The sequence below is a fragment of the Alnus glutinosa genome, chromosome 14 (assembly GCF_958979055.1).
Source record: "Alnus glutinosa chromosome 14, dhAlnGlut1.1, whole genome shotgun sequence".
In the NCBI taxonomy this organism is placed as follows: Eukaryota; Viridiplantae; Streptophyta; class Magnoliopsida; order Fagales; family Betulaceae; genus Alnus; species Alnus glutinosa.
This window is the reverse complement of record NC_084899.1, coordinates 9225224-9250000: the sequence shown is the minus strand read 5'-3', so window position 1 is coordinate 9250000 and position 24777 is coordinate 9225224. Positions and strand designations below refer to the sequence as shown.

The window sequence follows — 24777 nt, the reverse complement described above, 5'->3', positions numbered from 1 at the left end:
AAGGGTAGGATAACTAGGAAGGTGATGATTTCAATGGGGACTTTTGTTGCCATATGCTTTATCGATTCTTTCCTTGTTTAAGTCCCCACAAATCAGCCAAGTATGGAGAGAAAATCAATTTGCCTTGTCATGGAAAGAGATGCTCCTTTCATGTTGTCTTCTTCACGTGGTCCCCACAAATCTCTTCTTTATTTTCTTGATCCTCTACGCATCTTTTCCTTCCTTTTCTTCCTTTTGCTTGACTTTGTATTTATTGCTTGGCTTGGCTGGAATTGATTGGATGATTATGAAAAGTCTCAAAGTAAAGAAATTTCCATATCTGAAAAATTCCGCAATTAAACCGCATCAGAACGTCAACTTCAAGCCCGATTTCGACCTTGATTCATCCGGTATCTCTCAAAACGCAAAACATAAAAGTTGTAGATCTTTTTCTTGGTGTTCCACAGCATCTTGAATCATCTCAATCGAAGCTTTTATGAGAGAGTTATGCCCAGATTACAAACTGATGTCAAATCTGTCCAAAATCGCCCAATTAGCTTTGTTTTGCATTTAATGCCTCAATTTGTATCCTAAATCAAAATATAAGAATAATTAGTACATTTAGACATTAAATAAGTATAAGAGATTAAATATTAAGGGGAAAAATATAACATTTTACATTCTCATCACGTAGTTACTTTCTTCCACCTGTTAGATACCTCTGTGTTTTGTAGCTAGCAAGTTACTACGTTGTAGAGTGAGAAATTCGATAGGATGAAGATGTCAAGCGAATGACTTGCATTGTCATATTTGCTTAGATAGATGTTAATTGTTAACGTTAGAGTAATTCTATTTGGAAGCTCTTAATCTATATTGATGATGCATGTTATTGTTTATGGATTTATACTGGTTATTTTAGATCATTTGTTTTCGTTTTTCGCTTTAAAATACTATGATAATTAGTTAAATGTAGTTAATTTCGTTAATTATCAGTTAATGAGTAACACTCCAAGTTAAGTAAATTTAATTATTTAATTAATTTTTGGGGCATTACACATTCTTCAAGGCATTTTTAAACATAATTTCATAAATTTGGTTGAGGTACATTGTCAATTTTTAAACATTGGATGAAAAAAAAAAATAATAATAATAACTTTGGGGTAAAATATATTTTTCCTTTTTTGTTTTTTCTTTAATTTTTATTATTATTCTAGCCTTAATTAAAGAGTATTGACCAATTTTTTTACCATATCTGGCGCATTTATTTCTTTATGACTTTCCATCTTTCTTCATTCCTTTCTTCTAAAGTCTCAATACTGTGCGCATTAAATTCTTTCTATCTGTCAGTTGATAATAATTTATTTATCATAATTGGGCCTTAATAAGAGATATTGAGTAATCTTTTTACCATAATTGAGGTCTTTAACATACTTTTTTTTTAGACGAAACCTTAATTATACTGCTACTATTTAGAAGCCTTATTCCATGCGGGCTTTAACCGACCATGTAAGTCGTTTGATGAAAGAGTCGGTCGTGCTACAACTGTTAACATAAGGAAAAAGAAAAAGATAAAAAAGAATCAAGCATTTCGTGATCTGTTTGGGTATTGAATTTTTGGAATTGGAATTGAATTCTAATTTTATTTACAAATTTTGAGGCAAAAAAATGTGTTTGGGTATTGAATTTTTAGATTGAAAAATATTATTTTTTAATGGTAAAAAATGATTGGAAGTTTGAAAAGTTGTGTATAATGATTGCTATTGTGAAATAATAATTTAAATAATAATAATTTATTATATATTGATTGTTTAATTAAAAAATAAATAAATAATTTTTTTTTTAAAAAAAAAAATGGATGCAAGGGGGTGGCCTCCAGAGGTGACCGAGGGTGGTGCGCGGCCACCCCCCAGTGGTCGGGGGATGCCGCGCCACCCCCAGAGGTGACCAGGGATGGTGCGCGGCCACCCCCAGTGGTCGGGGGAGGCCGCGCGGCCACCTCGGTTGGCAGCCACCCCTCTGCTTTTTTTTTTTTTTTTTTTTTTTAATTTCTTTTAATTTTTTTCTGTTGATTTAAATTTTTATTATTTTATTTTTTAAATGTGGGACCCACGCGTTTTTTTGGAGACAACTTGTCCTGCGCATGGGTCCCGGTCATTAATCAGAATGTCAGCCTTGAATTGAAATAAAATTCGGGTCAAATTCAGATTTTTAGGCGCGTGGACGGGTTTTAGAAAAAACCCAAATAGAATAAATATTCTATTCTAAATCCATACAAACCATTATAAGATACTCTTATCATTCAAAACCTTCATGGAACATACTGAATAAAATATGGACCAAGACACAACTAGGGAAAAATATCCCTCAATTGTTTCAATTTTTGCAATGTCCCTCCAATCAACTCCCAAAAAAAAAAAATAATTGGGATTGCAATGTTCTATTTATGCAACAAAAAATGATAAAAATACTTTCCTTAAGATAAAAAAACCGAAAAAAAAAAAGAGGAAAAAATATAAAAAAGCTCACTCAATTAACAACCGATTTTAAAATAACCCCATGATTTTAAAGTGTGTTAAAACGACCAATCAAAATACTAAGGTGTACCAAAAATGCCATTTTTTTTCCCGATAATATGCTTATTCTCTTCAAAACTAAAATAAAAAATTAATAAAAAAACTATTTTTTAAACAAGAAAAAAAGAAATCTAAAAAGTTAAAGAAATGAAAAATTTTAAATTTTTTAATTTTTTAATATAAAAAAGGAAGAAAAAAAAATAAAGGGGTGGCTCGGTTGCTGGGTATGGCTAGGGGTGGCATGCGAGCTACCTCTAGAGATGGATAGGGGCGGGCGTGCACCCCTGACCACCTCTAAGGTGGCTCTCGGCCAATCGAAATGGGAGCCAACCCCAGTGGTGGTTCGGGGGTGGCACTTAACCTCCCCCATTGGCCACGCGTGCACTGGAGTGGCACGCGCTGATGTGGTCTTTTGAATACAAAAATATATTAATAATAAATAAATCACTCGTAATAAAACGAATCATTGTAGGACCAGGCTATAGAGAGAGTGTCGAACCTCAAAGACTGCAAGGGTGCTGTTATTAAGTTTATGAAGATTAAAAATAACTAAAGAAAATATTTGTTGATTTTGATTTTAACTAAAGTGCATAAAATAAATGTAAAAGAGAATTGAAATATAAGAGAGAGAAAGAGTAGAGTATTGACTTCACCTGCTATCCATACATCAATGGTTAATCATATTTAATTAGAAAAATTCATTCTATGCATGCTATAAATAAACAAGAAATTACCATATTAAAGAATAAGTATAATCCATCTTCGGTTGACACAAATGTTCATCTAACCACTAAGATAAGGTATGACCCATCTTTCCTAGGTATAGATTAGTTATGTCTTTAATAGGATACATACAATCAATGGAATAGTATAACACATTTTCGGTTGGCACGGATCGTTTACCTAAATTACACTAAACTAGGGTGTAGTATGAGTTTTCCCTAGGCATGGTTTATTTAATCATCTTGATCATATGTCAATTAAACCCGTTGTATAATCACTATTCTTACAATCACAGAAAATAAGAAAGTTTTGAGTTCAATAAAGGTAAAAAGCTTTTTAAGATAAGAGAAAAATTATACCAATATTGATTATGAACTGAAGAATAATTGCATTAAAAGATGAAAAACAATATCAAATTGTAGCAATTCTCATAATTATACAACCAATATGCATAAACTAAAATTCTCTAAATTAAAATACAATCAAACCATTGTGTTTGGATATGGCTACATCAATACCTTACGAAGGGTTTTAGCTGCTCATGACGCTGTTGCGATGACTTCCTGCCATGATTACTCCTCTTCAACTCTTAAAGTTTTCAAAAAATATTTTACTAAATTTGCTCTCGGCAGCAGTGTATCTTTCTTTCAATGTTTAGATGTCTATTTATAAAGATTATGAGAGACCTAGAAGTCATAGGAACCTTGGGAAAATCGAAACTAGTCCAAATAGGGGAATGACAACTTCTTCATTTTCAGAATTTCCAATCCAAGGTGAAAAAGGATTATTGTCGCATCAGTCAAACCGAGTGCCCTCGAGCCTAGGAGTAATGCTCGTGAGCGCAAGTGTGCTTGAGCCCATATACTGGTGCGCTCGATCTCAGGGTTTCAACATACTTTCCAAAGTGTCATTTTAAGCCCAATTTCTATGAAATTCTTGCATCTATCATAAAAAGTACTGAAACATGAAAACAAAACAAAATTAAACAAATAATAATAATACTAAGGATTTAACATATACAAGTTAAGGGGCTTGAATATGCAACATTCAACGTTTATTACGCGCCACCCCTGCTTCTTCTGAGGTGGCCCAAAAGCCACCCTAGAGCCACTTTCGAGCCACCCCCAGAGGTGGCCGAGGGTGGAGTGCAGCTACCCCCATGGGTTGTGGGGAGCGACAGCTCACTCCGCCTCTTGGGGTGGTGACGTCTCATCCCAGCCAACTTTTGGGGGTGGCTGTCGAGCCCCCCTCTTTTTTTTTTCTTTTTCTTTTTTTTGGAGTTTTTAATTTCTTTAACTTATATATATGTATGTATGTATGTATGCATATATGTATATATGTATTTATTAATAGTGATATATGTCGTCCTTTTATTGGCGTTGACGTGCAGACTAACGAAATTCGTTAAGTGTTTTGACAGAATTTGACAGGAGGGAGTGATTTGTATTTTTGGCATATCACAGAGACCTTTGAGTTCGTTTTGATACCACATGGAGTTAATTGTAAATTAGGTAAACTGTAAGAACTAATTTTGTATTTTTTTTTTTTTCTAAGAGTGAGACATGTCATCATTTTATTGGTGTTGACATGGACACTAACAGGATCTTACGCGTTTTGACTGCAGTGACTAAATTGTTATTTTGGCCTATCTTGATGACCTCTAAATTATTTTTATATCGCATGAAATAACTTGTAATTTAGGTCAATTACAGAGACTGATTTTCCATTTATTCTAACAAAATAGTTTGTTTGTTTGTTTTTTTTTTTTTTATTTATTTGAAAGAATAGTTTTTTATTAAGTTTTTATTTTAATTTTTAAGAGAATAAAAGTATTATCGAAAAAGTGGCCTTTTGGACACATCTTATAGTTTGATGAATAACTTTAAAATTCATTTATCTATTTAAAAATTTGCTGTTTGTTGACGAGGCTAATATATATATATATATATTTATTTATTTATTTTTTTGTTTTTTCCTTAGAAAAAAGGATGAATAGCATGTGAACGGTGCATTGACGACACGAATCACGCGATGATATGGTTGAAGAAATGGAGTTTTGAATCGGACCAGCCAACGAGGAAGTAGTACCCTCAACTTCTTGCACGACAATCAACCTTTTTGTCTTTCCACGATTGTAGACTTTTGTAGCGGAAACGTCAAAATAATTGCGTAGAAATGTCTGGATTAACAATTTTTTTTAATTTTTTATTATGAGAGGGATATTATGATAATATTAAACTTATTTATTAAAGATGATCAAAATAATTAATAAAAAAAATATTACGAGTACCATCAAATAAGCCAAATGACTCATTTCGATTTTGGTCTTTAAGAGGGTAGTTCGACCAATTGTAAGGGTGGCTGAACCTTTTCTATAGTTATGAACGGTGTTTGGTTAGTTTTACTAATATTGGGGCGGTCGAATCACCCACTTCTGTTATGATTTGACCATCCCTTTAAGTTTTTTTTTTTTTTTTTTTTAATTATTATTTTTAAATAATTTTAGGAGCAATTTGAACATTTTAAACATTTGAACCTGAGTTTTTCTTTTTCATGTTAATTGTTTAACAAGATAAGCCATGTATATATATATATATGTTGAGAATGTGATTGGTGACGTAGCATGGGTATCAGAAAAGCCGTAGAGGATTCTTGGCGAGTTATAAGAAATGTTAAATTTGGAAGACTAAAAAGCAAGAGTCAACAAAAGGAGGCTCATCCCTCCGTTTTCCATATCTCTACACTGTACAAAGCTTCCTCTCTTCCCTCAAAACAGAAAATTTGTCTCGGTCTTATTGCGTCAGCTCTTCGTTTTAGCCGAGGAAGCGTCCGATTGTTTTATCCGTGAATCCGAAGGCCTTGCCGTACCTTCAATTAGGTACGAGAGCTGTCACAGTTCCATCTTTTTATTTAGATCAATTTGAGTTGGGCTTCTGTAAATTTTTATTTTTTGTTTTTGTTTTGTAGCTAGAACTTATGTTGAACTGGGTATTTGTTACAAGGCTTTAATTAGTGAAATGGGATTGGCTGCTTATTTTGTTGTGGGATATTTTACTAGATCGTTTTTGTTGTGTGTGAAAGTTTGAGAAATGGGAGATGATTCTCGCTGTTCAAGTTTCTGTTTCAGACTATATAAAAAACTAGCTACTGATTGGAAATTTAGTGAAGGAGTTAAGTGTGCTAGCAACTCTTGAGATGGTGTTTCATTTTAATTTAGTGCATATGCAGCGGCTTTTGTGCCTACTTTGTTTTGATTCTTTTTCAATTTGGTGAACTGGGTGGTGAAGGCTTTTGCTTAAATTGTCCGGAGATAGCTAGAAATTGACCTTACATGTATAGAGCACTTTGAAACTAATTGAACCTACATGTACAGTAAGCACTTTGAAGACTTGAAACTCATTTCTAAGTTCCTTTTTGGGAAAAATTATATCTATTCCCTAGGTTTTCATCTGATCTGATTTGGATTTAGCCCTTGACTTTTCAATTTAAAAAATACAGTCCTTAGGTTTTGCCTAAGTTTAAATTAGGTTTTTCTTCTGTCACTTTATCGTCAAAGTTAACATGTCACATGTATCTTATTTGACACGCTAGCATCCATGTTAACCCCCAAATGTAATGTCTCATGTTAGCAAGTGCCAAATCATTCATGAAAAAAAAAAATGTTATTGTGGGGTTGCTCTTTAGGTTATCAGATTGTGTGTGTGTGTGTTTTTTATTTTATTTTATTTTTTATTTTTTTTATTAAAGTTTCACGGTTAGTTTGATTTAGTTTTTGTGGGTTTTTTTTTAATGAATGACTTGGTACTTGCTGACGTGGCATTGCATTGGGGTGTTGACGTGTGGCCAAACTATTAATTTGACACTAAAGTGGTAGAGGGACCTATTTTAAACTTGGGCAAAACCTAAGGATTATATTCTTTAAATTGAAAACTCAAGGACTAAATTCAAATCAATTGAAAATCTAAGGACTAAATATGATTTTTCCCTTCCTTTTTTGTTGGGGTTTTAGCTATACTGCAATTTGGTAAATTGGGTCTTGAAGTTTGGTATTGACTTTGAGAAATTGAACCTGCCTTGTTGAAGCTATTTGAAGCCTCGAGTTGAAGTTATCAGGAGGTGTTGGACTTTCAACTCCCTGTTGGGCTTTTTCTCCTTTGTCAATTTGGTAAGCTGGGCATCGAAGCATTGGGTTGACTTTCAGGATCACAATCAAAAGATTAGAGCATTTGATCACTTGAAGTCAAAAGATTAAAGTACAGGCTTTGTATTTTTATCTTTCTTCCTATCTGGGACTTCAAGGCTTTGGTGTAATTGATATGGAATCCTGGCTGAATATTTAGGTTCTGTGGGATTCGGGTTTCTATTAATGTATCTCCCTTTCTGGCTGTGCCTGGTGGTAACTAACAGAATATAGAGATGCTTTCATTATCATTTAGTTCTCGAAAATGGAAATCGAGTGCATTATCTTGTTGAGAATGGATATAATGGTGTTAATTCTGTTGCTATTGGTGCAACTGCCAAGACTGTTTGCCTCTGAATTTGTCCAGTCAAAGGATTGTGGTGCTGATCGCTTAGCCCATTCATATTCTAATGGCTATGAACTGTTTTACATAAATGGGGATGCGGTTGACAAAGTTTTGTTTTGTGAGGCCCTCCACTATTATCATGCAAATGGTTGCATATTCAAGGAATACCTTGGGAGTAATCATTGTGAATTGGACCTTTCATCAGGTATGCATCAATTTGAACTTTTGGTTCCAGTTTTTGGTTAAAACTGTAATTTTAAAATCTTAGTAAACTTCTACCTTTATAAAGCATTGTCAGAATTTGGAGCAAGATTCGAAGGACCTTTATCAAGTGTTATTGTTTTCGCAGCTGATTTGGTCTTTAAGATGGGAAGAAAACTTTTGGAAAAGAAGGAAGAGAAACATCCGAAAATTGGCGATCATATGAGTCCTCCTCATCGGTCTCTGCCAACCCCAGCAATAGCTGGCTTGGCAACAACTGGAGTTGTGGTTGGGTTTTGCATTTTTCTCTGCGCCTGCTTTCAGAGGAAAAGGAAAGCAACTGCCCACACTGTTCTTGCCAAGGACCCAAACTCAAGTGAGTACAGTTTTTTAATCTAAAATGATGATTAAAATTTTCTTCATGAACCTCTATGGCTAAGCTTCCGAAGTATATGAAGTTTTTAAATTTGGATGACTAAAAGCAAGAGTTAATAAAAGGTTTTCTCAAACTTGTACATTTAGACTATTTACAGTGTTTTGTAATTATGATATTATTCTCTTCATTGTTCAACCTTTGCGAGCTTGATTTGATGAATTGTTCTTGGTTTCTTCTTAACTATATAATTGACACATGAATACTTTTGTTCCTGCAGCAGATTCAATTTCTTCTTCTGATGTAAATCCTGCTCCTGAAAAGATTCCAGCCAGTCCATATCGGTTGCCAATACCGCCTAGTCCTAGATTCTCATTTTCTCCAAAACTCACTAGACTGGGATCATTACATCTCACATTGAATCAGGTTTCCAAAGCAACCAACAATTTCTCACCCTCATCACGAATTGGTGAAGGAGGCTTTGGAACTGTCTATAGGGCCCAGCTAGAAGGCGGCCAGGTGGTTGCTGTTAAACGAGCGAAGAAGGTAGTGTTGGTTCCTTAAATGTTGTTGAATGTACTGCTAATACAATATCATATCTGCTGGGTGAGAATTTCAAAAGTTGATATTTAATTAGTAGAATTTAGTTACCTATCAAAAAAAAAAAAATTAGTAGAATTTAGTTCTGGGTAATCCAGAAGAAATTGTTTGGACCTTTGAACTATATGATGTAATAGAAAGTTAAAATCAAGAAAAGTGTAACCACTTTTGATTAGAACTGCATAGCTTTGTGCATTTAGCGAAGGGAACATAATTTAGTGGGATAAATTTGTGCATTTAGCAACTCCTTTCAATGTGAGAGATCCATGACATACAATCTTATTAAACTAAAATTCAACTTGCTCTCTTGTTTTGTTTAGTGGGATATTTTGTGCTTTTAGCATCCTTCCAATGTGAGAGATCAATGACATTTAAGCAAATTACGACTGTTAGAAGCTAGTCATTTTGTGCGATAAGCTTTGACCTAACAAGAACCATATTCTTCCCTGTTTTGTTTTCATCAAGGAACATACTAGTCACAAAATTACTGGGCTCTCTGTTTGGCTGGGTGGAACAGACTAGGGTGGTTTGAATCAGAACATTGGTGGAAGCTTTAAGTATAAATAGTTGTGCATAATGACCAATGAAAGAGAGTGATATATTGTGCACATTGTGTCTAATAGGAATGAAACATGCTAAACTAGTACGTGGTCCAAATTTTACTGCAGCAAAAAAGGTTACTTAAATTGTGCCCATGTCATTTTATGCTTAAGTTTGCTTTATAATGAAATGCAGAAAGGAATTTCAGTTATCATATCATGTCATTGGTTCTATCAAATGATTCAATATATAATTCTGAACTATTTTCTTTGTTTTAACATGAAAATTTTGGATAGGAACTCTTTGAGAATCTGCAAAATGAATTCAGTAGTGAAGTTGAACTTCTTGCCAAAATAGATCATCGGAATCTGGTGAAATTACTAGGTTATATTGAAACAGGAAATGAGCGCCTTATCATCACAGAGTATGTGCTAAACGGTACTCTAAGAGAACATTTGGATGGTAAGATTACTTAATCATAAGATTGGAAAATATCTTAATCCAGATGACAACAATGATGATAACTGTTTTGTTGCCATTACTGGCAGGTCTGCGTGGAAGAATCCTGGATTTCAATCAGCGACTTGAAATTGCCATCGATGTTGCTCATGGACTTACTTATCTCCATTTATATGGAGGTGAAAATTTTCCATTTAGTTTATTTGTTTCTTTGATCATCATAATTCTGCAGACTAATCGAAGGAACAGTCTTTTTACTGGTAATGAAGATGTCCAATGAGGTTTCTTGGTTCGTGTTAGAATCATGATTTCATTAAACTTCATGCGGCTTAAGCTATGTTCCTCTCTTCCACTCCCAGACCTTTTGGGTGCATGCCTGATAACATTTGTGCAAAGCATTTCTTATTCCGATAAGCCTATAATTTGGGATGTGATTTACACAATTTTCGTGTCTTCATCCAAATATAAATATCTTATAGCATATGTCATTTCTTTATGTTTGCGATTCTAATTGGCGCCTAACCTTTTGCTTTTTTTGCTTTAGAGAAGCAAATTATCCATCGAGACGTGAAATCATCCAATATTCTTCTCACTGAGAACATGAGAGCCAAAGTGGCCGATTTTGGATTCGCAAGGCTTGGTCCAATGGAGTCTGATCAAACACATATTTCTACCAAAGTGAAGGGGACAGTTGGTTACCTAGATCCTGAGTACATGAAGACCTATCAACTCACCCCTAAGAGTGATGTTTACTCATTTGGGGTTTTACTTATAGAGATTCTGACAGGCCACCGTCCTGTGGATTTGAAGCGACCCGTTGAAGAGCGGGTGACACTTAGATGGGTAAGCTTATTTTCCATTCCATTTACAAGTTCTTTTATTTGGGGCAGTTGTGGAGTTGATAGGAATATGAAGATCCGGCTCCGGAAACTAATTATCAAGTAATGTGGTATCTTAGCTTATTCCTAGAACATGGGATAACCTTCAAGATACGTGCAATGGTATCCCAATTTGATGGAGTGAAAGTAATGGAAACCTCCTTTGCTGACACCAAAATTAGATGACCCTGTCTCACTCTCAATTGATTCTTGACATGGCTGTAACTTAGGTGAAAATATGCTGGGTGGAAATCAATCTGAAATTAACTCCAACTATGTTCTTTGGATGTGTATAAAAGCTATAAATTGGGGTGCTAGTGGACTTGAGAAGGCCATGTCCTGACTCCTGCCTATATTAAAGTCTTCATCCTCACAAACGGTCAGCCTTCACCCAAACTTTCCTGCTAAATCTACTCATGGTTGCTGGGGTGAGATGACCTGAGCTTAACCATAAAGAAATGTAAATATTATATTTGCATTAGGACTTACTTATCAATATATATATATATGTATATAGGATTCTTGATTTGGTCTTACAAAAACTATATTTAAATCTTGATCTTCTCATAAAGAAATAAGAACATTCCTGTAGATAAGACAATCATCACAAGCATGTTTAAATGATTGGCTGATTAATAATTCCCACATTTTTCGAACTTAATAATTTCCACCCTCAATGCGTCAAATTTATAGCCCTTATTTGTGGACAAGTTTCATAGGCTATATGTTATATTTAGGATTTGACTACATTGTCATGGGTATGAGGGAGGCATGCCACGGATAGGATAAGGTGTCCAACAATGGCTGTAAATGGCATTGTAACCAGTGTGTTGATCTTGGCACAATATCCACCTGCATTAGGAAGGCGTGCAGTAAGACATTTTGAGTTGGTGCTCAAGAGAGTACAAGAAGTGGTTCTAACATGTGCCTGCGGGGTGAAGACTTGGTTCTCAGGTGACTGATATGTGTTGGCTCAACACTCAGGGACAGCTCAAGCATAACACTAGCAGGATACGGGCTTAAGCATGTTGGTGGGCAGTATGTGTGCCATGCAACATTACAAGGGTAAGGGTGTAGCAAAGGACAGGCCAAGGTGCGTTGCAGTGGGACTTCCACATGCTGAGGGTAGCATGCACTGCAAGGCACCCATGCAATCTCATGGGCCCAGGCCCATCAGCTGGTTAGGGTGTGGCACATGAAGGTGCTATTATGTGTGTTTAACACTTGATGTTGCTGGCCGTATGCTGGATGATTGTGGGTTGACTTGTGCATGATTGGCCTAGAACTTGGTTCGATATAGGTGGTGATGCTTGCTGGTTTGCTCGAACAAGTAGAGTAAGGAGGAGGCATTGACAGAGGCCAAGCCCTCCATCATGTGTAAGGATCAAGAGCAGACATGGACAAATTGTTAATAGTTAGGCAACAGATGGGCTTTCTGGCCAAGATGTGTGTGTGGGCCACGAGGGGCATTTGCATGGGCCAAGCCCTTCATGATGGATGTAGCCCATGTACGTGTTTGGCATACATGGGACTGGCAACTCCCATGAGCTGGTCCTTGCAGTAAGTTGCTTGTAATTGGTAGGTGCCTTGCAGTAGTCAGCAAGAGTATGCTGGTAGATTTGATGTAGAACACATCAGAGGGTCCTACATGCATGGTTCACATGGATGGAATCGAGTAGAACAATGTTCGAAAGAGATCTGTTCAAACAGGTTTCTTTCCCATTCGAACAGGTATGGCAGAATACTACTGGTCGATATTCCAGTCGAGTCGACCCTAACTTCCATCTTGGGTCGCCCAAGGAGTGACAAAGAGCTTCAGTCGAAAGACCTGGTTGAAGATAGGTCGATCTAAGTGCACCAGTCATACTAGTCAATAGGGTGATTGTCTGCCACTTCGACCGGCGTGGCGTGCAGCATTTTTATACGTATTTTGTTTGTTAAGGGTATTTTCAGCATAATAAATCATTAGGGTTAGGGTTTTCTATTGTAGCCTATAAAAAGACTTGCTTTGGACTATATTTTAGATAATCTTTTATTTTTGGAAAACAATTTCTTTGACAGTTTTCTTTTATTTGCCTAATGGATTCCAGTTTATCTCTAGTGGATTCTAGAACCGTCTTGAGTTAACTTGATTAACTTTTGATCCTATACCTTCCATTGCGTCAATTGCTATAAGAGCAAGGATTGGCCTAGCAGGATGTCTTATTATGGTGTTAAAGGAAGATTTTCCATCGACATTGCTCGTGGGAACAAACCCATTTGGCCATATGGGTGGTGCTTGAGGAACAAGAGCAACAACTTGTGGAGATTCGCGAAAGGCTTGTAGAAATGGGACCCAATGCCAACCAAAATAAAAGCACCCACGTTTGATGCCCCAGAGATGTTACTCGCAATCAACATGGTATTGGACGAAATAAAAATCCAATCTTTTCATATGAGAAGGAGCGAACTAGTAAAATTTCTCCACGACCACAACCCGTGTGTGAAGATGGATCCTATAATTATTTTTGGAGTTTTTGTATTATCAGTAAAAAGGTATGTGATTTACTTGTGGATAATAATACCTGCAAAAGTCCAAGAAAATTGTTGCGTATTTTAATTTACCAACAGTAGGTAAATTTCTAAAGAGTAGGTAGTAGAAGTTTGCTATGTCACTATTTCTGTTAGTAGTTTGTGAAGTTGTAAACTTGTTTGAAGGGCAAGTAATAGATAAACCAGGGGGAAAATGTAAAGAGTGTCCACGTGAGAAAAGAAAATATATATTTATTTACATGGGGTGAGCATAAAATTGCCATGGTTTCACAAGAATAGCAAACGAAGAACCCTAAAGCTTTAGAAGTAGAGGGACAATCAACTTCTATTGTAACAAAGTTCTAGATGAAAGCATAAATTTAGTGTAGGAGAAAAAAGATTTGGAGAATAGAAAAGAATTAGAAGGCAATGATGTGGGGAGTGAAGTTTCAGTCACAAAAACAAAGGAGGATGAGTAAGGGTTCAAAGGAAGTGAAGATGCGGCAATAAGTAGATTTTGTGAAAGTAGATTCAGAGTTGTTTGTACTGGAGGTAAAATGGAATGAAGTGGGAAATATTCAGGGACTTCCAATGACAATAGTTCCAATTAATCAGGTGTTGAAAATAGAGATGTTTATAGATACTTGGAAGTCAAATGGTAATACTATTTGGGGATTCCAAGGACGCTTTTGATCCAGGTATTGGATAGGTTTTAGCTGGGAATACAATGATCTTCAAGTCTTCGGGAGTTACTCCTATCACAATACCATCACTGCAATCAAGTGTGGTAATTGTTATAAGGCGCTAATGCTTTGATGGAGGAGTAGTTTGGGCATTTACATTTTTGAACCTCATCGGTATTCCTTGGTTGTTGCAAAGGAGCAAAGAGGTAGAAGACGCAGGTGGAAGAGATTAGTTAGGATACCGATAGATCAACGGAGATTCGATAAAAACTCGAGGACAAGATTCCTAAAAGTGGAGGGGATTGATGTAGAACGCATCTGGAGGTCTTTCATGCGTGGTTCACATGGATAGAATCAAGATGAACAATGTTCGAAAGAGATCTGTTCGAACTGGTCTCCTTTATAATCATACTGGTCCATATTCTGGTTAACCTTAAGTCTGACTGGAGTCCCTAAGGGAGTGACAGAGAGCTTCAGTTGAAAACCTGGTTGAAGATATAGGTTGATCTAAGTGCACCAGTCGATAGTCAATAGGGCAGTTGACCGCTACTTTGACTGGCGTGGCTTACAACATGATGGCTAGGTTTTTTAACACGTTTTATATGTTTGTTGTTCATTGTTAAGGGTATTTTCGGCATAATAAATCATTAGGGTTAGAGTTTCTTATTGTAGCCTATAAAAAGGCTTGCTTTGGACTTTGGTTTAGATAATCGTTAGCTATTGCAATAAAATTTCTGAGTTTTTTTTTTTTTTTTTTTTAATCGGTGGATTCCAGTTTATCTCTAGCGGATCACAGAACCCTCTTAAGTTAACATGATTAACTCTTGACCTTACTTCTTCCACTGCATCGAGATTGCTTTCAGTTCCTCCCATAATCTTGTATTCAGGGGTGGCATGCAGTAGTGAATATGATCTTTCAGGCAGGTTGCTTGCAGTAGTAGTAGATATGATGTTTCAGGCAGATATTTTGCAGCAGGGGGTATAATTGCGAACCATAGGGTCTACAGCAGGTGCTACCATATTGGCTATTAAAGCACAACCCACTCCTAACTCTATTCAAACTAATAAGAGTTAGGAGTGGGTTGTGCTTTAATATGGGCAAGTGGCTTTCATGCATGATGTTGTTGAAAGATTGTGGTGTCCATATAGTGGCTGTTGGGGCAACAGCCAAATGTATCTGAGTGATATCTGTGTGCATCTGTAAGAGGCATCAAATCAGAAGGTCTTGAAGAGTAAAGCAAGACTTGAGTAGAGAGGACCTGCCGAAGGCAAAACCAGGGAATCCTTTGGAAGGGAGAGAACTCTAAAAGGAGCAAATTGCTGAGTGGGTGAACAGAAATGTGCTGGTTACTCAGATTTCTGTGTGGGTGAACAGAAATGTGGTGGTTACTATGCGAGTGGAATAGCATCTGGAATTACAGTTGGTACTATAACAAGCATTTTTTTTTTTTGGAAAAAGCAAGAGGAGTGGCAGCAAAAAGACAATACTTTGTTGTGCTATGCTCTATGTGAACCAGCGGGCTGCTGCATGGAGAAGCAGCAACCAGGTGTTGTAGCCTCTGTTGTTTGTGAAAATAGCAGGTGGAGAGAAGGTTGACAAAGAGAGCTTTGACGTGTTGTGCTCCTTGTGTAAACCTTTTGCTATTAGGTATAAAACAAGGGGAGAGAAACAAGTAGAGAGACTTGGGAAAACAATGTGTCTTCTATTGTGCTGCGATCCTGTAACCTTGCAGAAGGCATTTAGACTAAGGGTTCCCCGAGTAACCAGAAGGTGTTGTGGCCTCCACCTGCTGTTTTCATGAACAGCAAACAGAGAGAAAGCAGACAGAGTGCTTTGTTCTGCTGTGCTCTGAACAGCACAAAATTTATGCAGAGAGCAGCCTGTCAGGTCTATAATAGAAAGGGAGAGAAACAAGTAGAGAGACTTTTAGGGAAATGGTGTGTCCTTTTGTGTTGTTATCCCTATAGTCTTGGGGAAGGCATATAGACAACGGGTTCCCGAGTGAGTATCTTGTTTACTTTTGATTGGTAAGTTGCACACGCACTCGGTGGGACTTGAATCAACGACCTCAGCCCCCACCTTGCAACAAAGGGAGGAAGTACCATTTGAGCTTAAAGCTCATTGCTCCTGTGTGAGTATCTTGAGTAAAGGGGGATTGTTTTCATCCTTTGCATACTTACAGTTGAGTTATAAAAGTTGGGAGGTGTTTGCATCCCTCCGTGCATTTTTAATGAGATTGAATTACTTATATATATCTATAGGAAGTGTTGCTCCCATAAAACTAATGTGTTGTGTCTATTATTTCTCTGAGCTTCCGCATGTGTATGTCTGGTTAGAGATTAACAGTGGGTGTGAAAATTGCCCCCGTTACAGCATAGACAGTAATTGTCAAAATGGTGCCTTTGCTCTTGGCTGTACGATTACCCAATGGATTAATATTTTGTCCATTGTTTCACTGAATGAAATTCTTTGGTTACTTTGTTGCTGGGTAATCCTTTCCATGCAGATTAATGTTACTGCTAGCTTTTTTCAAGTATTAATTGCTCAGATCATGTGAATTTGATATTGCAGGCCTTTAATAAGTACAGTGAAGGAAGAGTGTTGGAACTACTGGATCCTAAGATGGAAGAAGTCGTAGACGCAGAGATACTTAACAAAATATTTTCTTTGGCATTCCAGTCTGCAGCACCGATTCGAACTGATCGCCCGGACATGAAATCGGTGGGAGAGCATTTGTGGGCAATAAGGGCGGACTACCTCAAGAGTACAAGGAGAGGGCATTGATCGAAGCTTCTGAGAGTTGTGTTTTGTAAATCAGTTGTGGATTTTCTTCAGCTACCTCATTTTCTTCCCGTGAAAAAAGTTTCTTTTTAATGGCTCTTGCTTTTTTCTTGATTCTTGAACATATGTTAGAATGTGTTATATTTTACCTTGTCATTGCAAAGTAGTGCCTTATTTGTGAGGAGCATTGAAAGGAAATTGGAAGGACATTTGTTTCTTCAACTTTCCTTTGCTGTCATAAGAACCAATAATCAGTCTCATGTGTAACACTTCGCAGGGAAAGCAGGCTAAAACAACATAATCGACAAGGTTAGGTAGCACTATCAAGCATCTTGTTAATATGGAGTTTTTGTGCTTTGTCGATGGAGCATGCATCCTTCCTAGGATAATGCAAAGACCGAACTGCTCTAAAGCAACTTATCCCATTTTATCTATATTATATACATAATTTTTTTTAATATGGCTAGCATGTGTCATAATCTTATTGGTGCTGTGACGGTTTCTGTAAAGAATTTAGATGGAAATTTGGTGCATGGACCTATTTGTTATTTTTGCATGCACATGTAGCTCTTAGAACATTTTTTTTTTTTTTTTAATATATATTGGACATGAAGGTTATTGCAAATTTATGTCTTTTTTTTTATATTTTTTTTTTCCTTATTGTAAATATGATATTGAGACATATAGAGAAAAAAAAAATTAGAAGAACAAATAACACAACACGCTAAAAGAAATTAAAACCAGTTATTGCAGCAAATGCTAATAAGAAGCTCTATTCTTTCCTTGGCAAGCTTTTTCCTTCATCTTTGCTTCTGTATTTATTTGTTAAGTATATGGTAAAGATGATACCTACACCCGTAATGACATTCGAAACAAGTTTTTTTTTTTTTTTTTGAACGTAAAAAACCTTCTTCATTGCCGGAACAAATGCCCGAAAACCACCCAAAGGGTTACAAAGATCAGAACAAATACACAGATCAAAGAAAAGAAGGCATTTACAGACGCCCGAAGGTGAAGCTAAACCAAGCCCGAAGGTCGAAGGTAGCGACTAGAGGTAAAGAACCTCTAACCACAAAGCCAGGGGAAACCCTAGCTTAAAGCAGCTACCAAAAACCGGTAGATTGTGAAACAAGTGAAGAATTTACAACCAAAACAAGTAGAAGCTCAGGAATACAAGCACAGGAAACAAACAGCCGGAAAAACCAGCGCGTGCAGAACACACGTCGTCTCCGGGAACCCCCCATCAACGAACGACCTTCAGAAGTCCAGATCGGCACCTTGCGAAGTCGGAAAAACAAACCATAACCCGCACGCGCGAGGGCAGGAAGGAAGACCCCCGGCGTGTGCTGATCACGCGCCGAACAGGAGAGAGCTACACGGTCCCGCCAGGTGACCATCGAGACCGGAGAGGGCCGAAGACCGCAACAGGAAGATTCTTGTCAAAAGAGAGCCAACCGAGGTTAATAGATCTAGCTTTGAACAACATCTCCACCGGCCATTCTCCAACACCCGTCTATCTCCACGAGCCAGAAACCAAAAGCCTCTGCTTGCACCAACAAAGACAAAGCAAAACAAAGGAAAGAAAAAACAAACAAAACAAAACAGCCTCCACCAGTGCTACACTGGGAGGAAGAAACTCCAACAGCCCTAAAGGCTTGGAGACAAACATCCACCACTGAAAAAACGACCCAGGGGGAACAAAACCCTGGCCCTAACGGCCAAGGGAAACAAAAGCCAAAAAACAAAGCCGGGAGGAGGAGGCGTGAGGCCTCCCCCCCCGGTAGACAAGATTCACCCTAACCACTCGCTCTCTAGAAAACTCTCGGACTTTCTCTCTCCTCAACAGAGAGATCCTACCATTAATTGTTAATTGTTAACATTCGAAACAAGTTAAACCTACTATCAGTACCATTTCCTCTCACCTTTTTGTCTCCTCAATCTTCTTGGTTTTGAGAAATTTCATTTTGTACACAGTCGTCTAGCTAGCCCAAGAGGCCTAGGTTTGTTAACCTTAAAGCCTCGAAGGCTACCACAACACGTACTTATCCTATACTTCTTGAAACTTTTTATTTTTTTATTTTTCTAAGCCAATAAGAAAAAGGTTTCAAGGGGTAGATCTTGCCATTCTTGATCTAAAAGGAAGAGAGAATGGAATACCCGTTTGGAATGCTTTCAAACACAAGGTTGAAAGCGGCAAATCTAACTACAAAAAGAGCACAATAAAATGCATTACAAAGAAAGCAAATAACAAAGAAAAAAAAAATCCAGTTTGGAAAGGCAAGCACAACAGGTACTGAACCAAAGGAGACAAAAGACGAGAGACGTTTGGTGGCAGCATGGAAAAGATTACCATTAGAAAAACTAACAACCAAACGGCAACTGATAAATCTCTCGCAATCGCAACAACAAAGCACTGCAACGACATAGCAGACTGGCAACAATAGAGGAAGACTGCGGAATGGAACAACAGAGGCTGATAGTTGTCAGCGCATGAAGACCATGTGCCAGTGCATGAAGACACAAAACCGGCAGAATAAGCCAGCACACTGAGGGCCACCACAAACAACCGATTATAGTAGCGGGGAAAGGCAAGTAGAAGGGACATAGCGACCATGCTCCGGCGAGTGAGATACACTCCCCAGTTCATGTAAGCTACACTCCAGAGTGTGGAGGGCCAAAGACGGCACGACTGGTGTCGGCGGAGGCAAAGGACAACGGGGAATACGGTGGAGTGGCTCATGTCTAGCAAGAGTTGGCTGAGGAAGGAAGATTTGGCTTCCAAAAATTAGATCCAAGATCCTTTAGAAAACCTACAAAAGACAAGGTGGATGGGCAAGATAGCCAGCGAAAATGGGAATGGTAGTAAGGAAAAAAAATGAAGAAGCCTCGAAAGAGGTAGATAAGGCCTCCGAAGAGAAATATAGGACCTTTGAAAATGTAGATAAGATTAGAGAAAAATCTAGCAGGATAGAGGCCATAAAAGATGTGGAATCTGAGGGGGAAAAGAGGAGAAGGGGAGAGGAAAGGGAGAAAGAGGAGGAAGAGAAGCATATCACTTCCTCCTCCTCAGCAACCATATGCGATATTTTGGTTGTCTTCAGAAGAGAGAGCTTTTCCTTCACATGATTGTTGATGAAGGTAAACCCAAGCAATTCTTGAAACTTTATTTAGTCATGTAATACTTTGTATGTGTTGAGGGTACCCTTCATTTGAGTAAAACTTCATTGATTTGAAAAGTTTCATAAAATAAGAACTTTTATAATTTAGAAGTTTTCTTTCATATTTGAACATTTGTACCCATATTTAAGTGACAACTCAATTGTAAAAAATTTTGGTACTTTGAGCATTTAAACCATATGAAAACATCTTAAACATGTAACATTTAACATGTGCAACAATATGAATATAACATTGAAACATTTTTAAGATCGAACATGATTTCATAAATGTTGAGAATTAAATACAGTCTGAAAAGGTAGGGATTACTACTTACCTCAATGTTGCACTTATAAAAATTGATTCGGATTATTAATACCTGAACAACAAGGTTTAGCCATGTTAGCCTTATGTTAGGCATAAACATTCCATAGTTAAAAGTCGGTCCTAAGAGCATTTCTAGTAATAGTAGCCAAAATACTTACTGAAAAAGTACAAATTTTTACTTCAACTACTACTTTTCTCCAACAGATTCTTTATTCTACTCTTTATTTTATTTCAATTTTTTATTATTACTTCTCTCTCTACTCTCCTCTCTCTCTCTCTCTCTCACCGTAGCTACGAGCCCCCATCACAATAGTCTTCCACCACCATCCACAGCCCAAATGCCTAGTCGTTCAGCTGAATTGTTGGAGAGAGAGAGATGATGAGAATATTTGAAGTCTCTGTTGGAGGAGAAAAATGATTCATAATAGCTAAATATAACTATTATGGGCCATTTACAGTGTCTGTTGGAGATGCTCTAACTTATTTTGTCCTGTCTAACATTTTCCATTTTCTTAGAGAAATACTCTTCTTAAAATAGTTTCAAGGCTTAACCCTAGGGCTTTTTTATTTATTATTTTTTTCATTTTTATTACCTTGGTATGAAAATATGGTTTAATTTCCTTATAACTTATTTTATTTTAAATTCCATAAATTTTTTAATAAAGTAATTAAAGTAGGGTTAGTCTTGCAATTTCACTTAGAAAATGATTTAGTTTTTCTTTCTAAAACTCTCAAAAATATTTTTATGGAGACTTGGGTAAAACATGACCCATTTAAACCTCATCCTAACTAAGTTAACCATCTAAGGCTCATAACTAACTAAATGAGCATAAACTAGCATACTACACTTAGTCAATGTGACCTAATAAGACTAAAACACAACTAAGGCTTAACACTTAATAATATTGGATCAATCAACCTCTTGAGCATTTTTTGGACAAAAAATATCCAATTTGATTCAAAATTTGTTCTTGATGCAATTCGTAAGAAATCACTTAGTTTCTTGGAATAGTTTTAACATCACCTAAAGGGCCATTGATGAAAAATGTTTTAACACTAAAAAAAACCACTTAATATGATATTTTTGGCCATGAAAGTTTTTGATTCATGCTCATGTTCAGACGATGGTCAAAACCGTTCTAACAGTGTGGATTGTTCGAACATTGTTTCAACATCGTTCTAACAATACCTGCCAAAATGGAGAAAACTTAGAGTTTTAAGTGTTAGATTAGGGTTTATGATTTAGAGGCCCAACTAATGATAAAACACATTGCAGACGAGGGAACTTAGTACTTCCAGGGATATTTTGTTTAGGATTACTATGCTTAAGGTGAGTAAACACGCGTGAAACCCTAAAACAATGATTTTTGAGCATGCCTATTTTGATATAAAATATGCCTCTTCTCATCCATTTAAAAAATATTTTTCACATTATTTAACAACTATGGGCTTTAGGTATGAGATCCTATATCATTTCCACGAATGACCATCATTAAATGGGCCATTATAATGTTATTCTTCTTCTTTCTTTCTTTCTTTCTTTCTTTCTTTCTTTCTTTTTCTTTTCATTTTCTTTTTCTTTTCTTCTTTTTTTTAAGTAAAAAAAAGGAGAGAAATCTTGTGTACAAAAACATATCTTGTAAACCTAGCTCTAAATGAAATCCAAATTATAAAACTATCATCTTATGAAATCATGCATTTGGCTACTATATGACTTTATATTTTTCATTAAAATATGGTGATGTTCATATACTCATAGATTTGGTTACATAACAACACACATGGTCATCTGAGATTGTAACACCCGGGTTAATAACATGCTTAGATCTATAATGCATAAATATAAATATATACATGTGTGTGCATATGTATGAGATTTAATTAATTTCGTTGTAGATTAATTAGAATCTTATATATATATATATATATATATATAGAGAGAGAGAGAGAGAGAGAGAGAGAGTCGAACGAACGATTTTATTTCAGCCGAAGTCGATTGAGCGACTGTTTTTCAATGTAATGCAGTGTTCGTGTAAGCAACAAGTGACGATTTTCAGTGTAATACACTATCTCTGTTTTAAGACCAAAAAATAGAGCATCACTTTCACTTCAGGACAACAGCTTTTCTAATCACTTGGGTTACTTTGGAGCAGTATCAGTAAGTAGTTTTTTTCTTCTACTTCTCTAAAATCATTATCTTCCCTCCTTTTAATTCATATGTTATTCATTCTTCTCTTTTCTTGAGAAGCAACAACCGAAATATACATATATATAAACCTCTCTTTTTGTTTGTGAATAGAGAAGTTCTTGGCCAATACCGAGCAGCAAATCAGTATGTGTGAAGCTTGAAAAAGACATATGTTCTATGTGTGTGTTAATAGGGTGTGAACGTGTATGAATTTCTAGGAGAGATGTGTGTGTGTGGTGTGATATGTGTATATATGCTGTGAGTGTTTAAGGAACGTGTTTGTGTGTGTTGATAAAAGAAATGTGATGTGTTTCAAAAAGTGAAGTTGTGTGTGTGTTGTGGGCGTGAGTGTGTTGAGTAAAGATGTGTGTATGTGTGTGTGATTTTATTTGGATAGTGAGTGTGGATGTGAGTGTATGAGGTGAGGTGAAAATGTGTGTTTGTGTGGACAGTGAGTATTTTGGTCAGTTATGTGTGAGTTATTTTAAAGTATATATATATGTGTGTGTGTGTGTGTGTGACTTATTCTGACTAATGATTTATGTTAGTATTTTATATTGGCAACATTCTAGTTGACAAAAACACTTTATGTAAATGCTACTTTTTAATAGGAATATCGGTTCAATTCAGAGTCTTCAAGTAATATGGACAATGTCTTAATCCATGCCACGTGTTTGGTCACAAGCTTCTAGAAGATGTCCATAAAGATTCCATGCAATTTCCAAGTCAAAACAGTCGGTTCCTATGCAATCATCCAGACGGGCCTTTGAAGGCGTCCGGATGCCCCGTAGTGTCTAGAAGCTTCAGCCACTACACTGTCTGGACGCTAGGTCAAGCTATTCCGAGTTCTACATGGATTTGGATTTCAAAAGACACTATTTGGGAAGATTCTGCAAGACGTCCGGACGATGTGGCAACACTTCCGGATGCTACTCAGTGTTCAAGAATATTTCGGGTCTCCTTTACTGATGAGGAAATGAGTGACAGCGTTGACCATTCGGACTCTCGGTCAAGTCGTCCGGACGCGGTCTTGTTTTGGGTAGAATTTCGTTATTCTGGAAAGGCGGTCGCAGAAGATCGTCTGGACGCAGCTAAGTGACAATCCGGATGCTACTTGCCAGAGTCTAAATTTGATCAGAATTAGGTTTTCTGTAAGCCTATAAATAGATGGCTCTAGGCTTGTATTTTATAAGAATTAAGTATAGAATTTCATAGTGCTTAGAGATGGTGTTTAGGGAGATTTGAAGATTTGCTAGCTCTCTAGCCGTTGTTAGTGTGTGCTCAACTTGTTCGTGCAAGGTCTATCTTAGGGGTTGGCCCTAAGGTAAATGATTTCATTGAAGACCCATTCAAGTAAGAGACTTGGTTGGGAAGCATTTATGATGGGTTTCGTGTCAGAGTAATAGGAACAATCGCTACATCGGGGTATGTGAGTGTTACTTTCTATGTACTAACTTTGTCTTCTGAATAGTGGAAATCCTGGATTTGGCTACCTCGGAGTGGTTTTTCTCTTAACTGAGTTTCTACTTTTTTAACAAAATATTTGTCTCTTTTAAATTTTGCAATTTAAATATTTTGTTGCACATTATCACACACTTAGTAAATTAGAAGTCAATTTTATCTTTCAATATATATATATATATAAAGAGATATTTTAAGAAGGAAGTTATATTTTTGTTAAGAAAAGAAAAATATTTTTGGTAGTGTCATTACGCTGCCGAAATATTTTATAATAATAACTAGCATTCAATATATATTACTGTTGTTATTTTGTCCAAGGTAAAAGAATGGGATATCAATATTTTATACTATTGTGCCATCCACTTTTATAAAATGATTATTTTATTAGTTGGTACAATATAAGGATAAGATTATATTTATAAAATTGTTATATATATATATATATATATATATATATATATATATATATATATATATATATATATATATATATATATATATATATATATATATATATATATATATATATATGCATAGCCGTTGTGATGTCTGAATAAATAATGATTTTTTAATAAAATAAAAATTAGTAGATTCTCTTAGCATTATTTGCTAATTTAGGATTTAATTATGCAGTTCTTTGGAGATCATTTGAAGCAGAACAATAAGTATCTTTATACTTACTGAGGGTGATGCTGGTGGACTTTTCCTTAATATCATGAACACTTATTTATTTATTTGTTTGCGCATGTGATTTTATATATTTTCTATTTTAACTAAATTGGTTAATAACAAAGTTAGTATGCAGCCCCGAGGGGGG

General features: G+C 36.3%; 1 protein-coding gene across 3 annotated transcripts; it reads left to right on the top strand.

Annotated features, from left to right (window-relative positions):
- Positions 1–5955: 5955 nt before the first annotated feature.
- LOC133856944 (calmodulin-binding receptor-like cytoplasmic kinase 3) lies at positions 5956–17288 on the top strand. Of its 3 annotated transcripts, none has more exons than XM_062292008.1 (8): positions 5956–6153; positions 7359–8006; positions 8091–8378; positions 8659–8921; positions 9812–9977; positions 10064–10153; positions 10519–10817; positions 16619–17288. In XM_062292008.1, exons 2-8 carry the CDS (start codon positions 7721–7723, stop codon positions 16829–16831), a joined length of 1605 nt encoding a protein of 534 aa, XP_062147992.1. In that variant the 5' UTR covers positions 5956–6153; positions 7359–7720; the 3' UTR covers positions 16832–17288. The 3 variants fall into 3 exon arrangements, with proteins under 3 accessions (XP_062147992.1, XP_062147991.1, XP_062147994.1); XM_062292007.1 differs by having other exon boundaries at positions 5958–6153; positions 8656–8921; XM_062292010.1 differs by having other exon boundaries at positions 5961–6153; positions 8151–8378; positions 8656–8921.
- Positions 17289–24777: the final 7489 nt, after the last annotated feature.